The sequence below is a fragment of the Calypte anna genome, chromosome 4A (genome assembly GCF_003957555.1).
Source record: "Calypte anna isolate BGI_N300 chromosome 4A, bCalAnn1_v1.p, whole genome shotgun sequence".
Taxonomy (NCBI): domain Eukaryota; kingdom Metazoa; phylum Chordata; class Aves; order Apodiformes; family Trochilidae; genus Calypte; species Calypte anna.
This window is the reverse complement of record NC_044248.1, coordinates 20,730,637-20,735,788: the sequence shown is the minus strand read 5'-3', so window position 1 is coordinate 20,735,788 and position 5,152 is coordinate 20,730,637. Positions and strand designations below refer to the sequence as shown.

At 41.4% G+C, this 5,152-nt stretch overlaps 1 protein-coding gene across 1 annotated transcript; it reads left to right on the top strand.

The window, feature by feature from the left end:
* The first annotated feature begins 1,697 nt into the window (after positions 1–1,697).
* LOC103526816 (general transcription factor IIE subunit 1) lies at positions 1,698–4,951 on the top strand. Its single transcript, XM_008491942.2, has 4 exons — positions 1,698–2,145; positions 3,383–3,584; positions 3,978–4,204; positions 4,572–4,951. The coding sequence occupies exons 1-4, from the start codon at positions 1,698–1,700 to the stop codon at positions 4,949–4,951; spliced, it is 1,257 nt and encodes a 418-aa protein (XP_008490164.2).
* Positions 4,952–5,152: the final 201 nt, after the last annotated feature.

Here is a 5,152-nt window from a genome sequence, read left to right as displayed (position 1 = left end):
CACACAGAGGGCATCTCAGCTGGAATTTGCAGAGATGCCAGTTCAAGGTTGTTTGCTTTCCCACCTGCAGATGGGAATGTTGCCTATCATGCAGTGAGCTAATCTGTCCTGCTAAAACATGATAGTCAGAAGTACTGTTTAGTTAGGCCTTTTTTGAGGATGAGGGCAAAGAAGACGTGAGAGAGCAGATTATAATTTAAAAAAAAAATTTTTTCTTTGCCAAGGCTTTTTAAAAATTGCATTAAAATCTTACAATCTTCTTACAGTCTTCTTTGAGGACTGTCAAGAAGCTGACTGTCATTCCAAAAACTTCTTTCCTCGCTAGGGTTAAATTTAACAAGAAGAGTTTAGGTTGGACAGCACCTCTGAGGCTGTCTGGTCCAGTTCTTGCTCATGGCACAACTACATTAGAAACAAGGTCAGGCTGTTCAGGCCCTTGTCCAGTTTATGACAGGACCTCCTTCCTCCCTGGGCAGCCCATTTCAAGTATTCACAGGGATTAACCCTGTGAAATGCAAACTTACAGCTGAAGTACTAAGCTACTGCAAACAGGGTTTTTTGTTTAATTAGGACTTCTGATGCAGGCCACCTGGAACCTCTGTGTAGCAACATACAGTTACATGGGCTTGAGCAAGGTGCCCCTCAGTGGTGGATGCATTGCTGGCAATGTATCCTGCAACACCATCCCACTACCAGCCCACCTTCTGATCCAGTGACCATTGGGCTGCACGTTTTGTGGGTTCCATGGAAAGCAATCTGCCTAGAGGCTGTGGTAACAAATATTACTGTAGGATTTTAACATGCCTCAAAGAAAGGAATTGGGATGTGACTTTATTGAAACATACCTTGATTATTTTCATCTCCATCTATTCATTAGAAAAAAATGAAGGTTACAGCAGTTGGACTGATTAAAATTAGCTATATTCAAGTTGATGGGATTAGGAATGGATTGTTGCCAGAAGCCCTGTTTCTATAGGGGAGAAAAATGTTATGCTGCAAATTTTTCCTGGTGATTTGGTGTGGTGGAACAAGCAGGCACAGCCCAGAGCTCTGTGTTGAGTGGGGACAGTACCAGACAAGATGGAGCACCCTGTGCCCTAGCTTTGCTAGACCTTTGTTTGACTCCAACAACCAGCAGAAGAAAAATCACAAAGGGCAAGATGAAAGTTGCTCAAATGCCTCCTGTGGCTTTGCCACAAAGAGAAATACAGTCTTATCTATTTCATACATTGTTATGAATTAAGATTTTTTTTTCCAGCTGGTGTCTTGAGCTTTATTTTTGAAGGCACGTAGCATTTCCTTCAGATCTTACTTGGCTGGCTGTAAATGAAAACATACTAAAGGCAGACCTAGACATGCAAGTCACCTGTGCTGTCATCTGTAAAACAATTATTATGAACTTCCTGTAACTCATTTTCCTAGATATCTTCTGCGGGTTTTTACATAAGCGGACATAAATATATCAGGTGTAATCATCATACCTGAAGATGAGGTAATCTTCATCTATCGATACATTCCCTGTCCCCAGATGCAGGTTAAGGATTTTACATTATTCTGTTCAGTCAAGTTTCTTGCAGAAGTGCAGCAAATGACTTGCTCTATCCCTGCCTGTCAGCTCTGCAAAAGGTTCACTCCAGCTCAGCTCCCTTCCACTTGTTGTGCAGCCCCTTCTCCTCCTGACAGACCTTCAGCTCCCGATGGAAGAGCCAAGCGCCATGGCGGAGGTGCCGGCAGCCCTGAAGCGCCTGGCCAAATACACAGTGCGTGGGTTCTACGGTCCAGAGTACTCCCTGGCTCTGGACATCCTGATCCGCTACCCCTGTGTCAAGGAGGAGGATTTGTTACAGCTGCTCAAGTACGACCGCAGGCAGCTCCGCGCTGTCCTCAACACGCTCAGGGCCGACAAGCTGGTGAAGCTGCGGGTGCGTGTGGAGACTGGGCCTGAGGGGAAGAGCACGCGGCACAACTACTACTACATCAACTACAAGGTGCTGGTGGATGTGGTGAAGTACAAACTGGATCATGTGCGCCGGAAGATTGAAGCGGATGAGAGGGACTTGACTACCAGGTCCTCTTTTAAATGCCCATCTTGCTCCAGCACTTACACAGACCTGGAGGTCAATCAGCTCTTTGATGTGTTTACGGGTGTGTTGCTTATATTTGCTTATTTGCTCTTGTCTTACAGAATAACTCTTGATAGCGTGAATTTGCCTCTTGTGCAAACTTCACAACAAAAGTTAGGATACACTTCTTGTTTGCTGGTAGGCGAGCCTGGGACAGGAAAAGCTGGGAGATGAGGGTAAGAGAAAAAGCTCGCTATAGAACAGGCCAAGCAAGAGGAATAATAATCTTGAATAGAAGAGCTGGGGTTGGGAGTCAGGCTTCAGGCCTCAGCTAGGAATAGGACTCTTAACCTGGGTTAAAATTCTTCATCAGAGTTCTGAGACTCACTTCCCCATAGGCAGGTGAGAATATAGTACTCCTTTTACTCTGTTTTTGAATGTGTTGATCAGTTTGTGTGTTCAGTTCTTCTGATGGTAGAGCTGGAGAGGATGGATAAAGCTGTTTGCAGCCACTTGCTCTAGTATGTAAATTGCAGCTCTGACACCCCTGTGCTGGGGAGTTCTGCAGCCTCCCATGGCAACACAGAAACACATTCACAGCAGAAGTGGCATCAGTTGTGGGTTTCTCATCTCTAAAGTAAAAATAACCGAGGAGTACTCTTTCAAAATGAGTTAAAATGCTTCATACTGCTGTAAGGTAGCCCAAGTGCAGCTGCTGCTGTGTTAACACCTGGGTCATGGTATCAGGATGCCAGAGCAAGGGAGAACAAAGCTTGTGTGACTTCTTTGAAATGTCTGAGGTGAAATTCTTGTAATGTCAGTTAGCAAAATCACCTCTTTGTTCTTAATGGAGAGACTCTGTCAAGTTACTGAAAAGCAAATATTGAGGCTGGTGATACATTTTAATAGAATATGTTTTAATATTATTTTTCCTTAAGACATAAATATAGATTTTTAGCATATGCCTTGTGTTTTTGAACTTTAGAACTCTGAACAACTAAATCAGAATACTATTTATGCTTGCAAATGTCTTTTTTTAATATTATGAAGTTAAGATCAGAGAAGAAAAAAAAAATCTAAGAATCCTTACTATATCTTACTACATGTCTAGCCAACTTAATTTTTCTATAGCAAGTGTCCTTCAAATAAGAAAAAATTGCCTTTAAAATTTGAATCCCTCTAGTTGATGTGAACAAATGGATAAAGTTCACTGCAGTTGGTACATTTTGGTAATTGTCTAGGCTGTGGATTTCTTAACCAAGGTACTGCTCTTTTGCATCCCATGAACACGAGAATTTCCAATTTGGATGCTGTTGCAGAGACTTTTCGCTGCACTTACTGCAACACTGAGGTAGAGGAAGATGCCTCAGCACTTCCCAAGCATGATGCTCGAACCTTGCTGGCAAAATTCAATGAGCAGATTGAACCCATCTTTGTGCTGCTGCGGGAGACTGAAGATATAGTTCTGCCATACAACTTGCTGGAGCCTCAGCCAACAGCAATACCAGAATTATCTGAAAGGTATAAACACAACCCTAGAAATTCTGATCAACACAAAAGCCCCCAACAACTTTTCACCTTTAAGATCTTTGACCATCTTTTTGCTTTTGTACTGTTAGCTGTTTAAATAAGCCTGTAATATCTAAGACATTTTAAATTACTTTTACGTATGTATAGTTTTATTTTTGCTACTTTTTTTGTTCTACTGAATAATTTTACAGACTACTTTGGCTAGAATGTTCATAACCCTACCTATGGAAAAGTAACGTTTCTGAATGAGTGTGCTTCACTCAGGGCTGCACTACTGATGAGACCATACAAAAACCAACAGGGAACATGCTCCTTTGTCTTTTGGGGAATGGAAGGGGTCTTGCCTGTACTTAACCTGTCCAAAATGGGTGACATTTCATACAGCTTTCATCAGAAGGTGGGTTCAAGTGTGGTGGAACCCTGCAGCCAACCTGAAAAATGGGCCAACAGAAGTTCCTCTTTTGGCAATATATATACCCAAAATTTAGTTATTGATGTCCAAGACTCTGAGTCCAAGAAGAAAACAAGAGAAAAAGCAACTAAAGAGAGACCTATCTGGATGTCACAGAGCACTGTGGAAGGAGCAACAACAGCCACGAACAGTAGTGTTGGTAAGCTTTAACCATTAGCAAATACTTACATTCAGAAGCCTTACTGTATTTAATTAGGAAACTGAAAATGTAATGAGCATGATTTTAGAATATAATGTGTCAATCCTGCACTAGTAGCTATGCGATCTTAGCTTCTACCTTAATCAGTCTAAAGACTTAAGTAGTCCTAAAGCAAAGGGTCAGGTATCAGGTCCTGAAATTTTTGGCTTTAGACACGCAGTATTATTAGTGGCAAGGTTTGAAGTGGAAATGTCAGTGCTTTCAACACAAGTGTGGGTAACCAAGATCCAGATTGGAAAAACTCATTTATGTAGGATGCCTGTGGTAACTGTAGAATACTGATACCTCTTAATATTTGTGTATTTAGAATTAAATGCTGCTGAAGAAAGTCTTGAAGAAACTGTCACTGATAATGAAATCATTAAGACTCTTCTGATCCATGAATCCAAGTCATTATCTAGCACAGACCAGGCTCCTGCTGTCAAAAGGAAACTCCCTGAGTTAGGCTGTGATGAGAGTGAATCAGAAGAGGCTCAGCACTCAAGAGTGGGAATGAAAGTTCCAGGCAGCAATTTTGAACAAGAGGAGGAACAGGACACACAAGGTCCTATTTTAATGGTATCTGGTCAGCCTCATTCATATGGTGAAATCATTGAAAATCCAGAACTTGTGTCTCTTATGACAAATGAAGAGAAAGTTGTTTATGTAAAAGTCTGGCAAGAGATGTTCCAGTCTGTCTTTGAATAAATACTACTGTATGAATATACAAACTTGTATGGAATGGGTGAAAGCTTCTTTTGAAATAAGAGTGCAATACATTCTTCAAAGTTTACAGGTAAAGGGTTAAGGTTTTTTGAACTTCTTGCTGTTTGAACTCATTGCTGTTATGCAAAATAGTAATCCTGCACTATGGAAATGCAGTATAAAATAGTGGCATTGCAGCAAAAA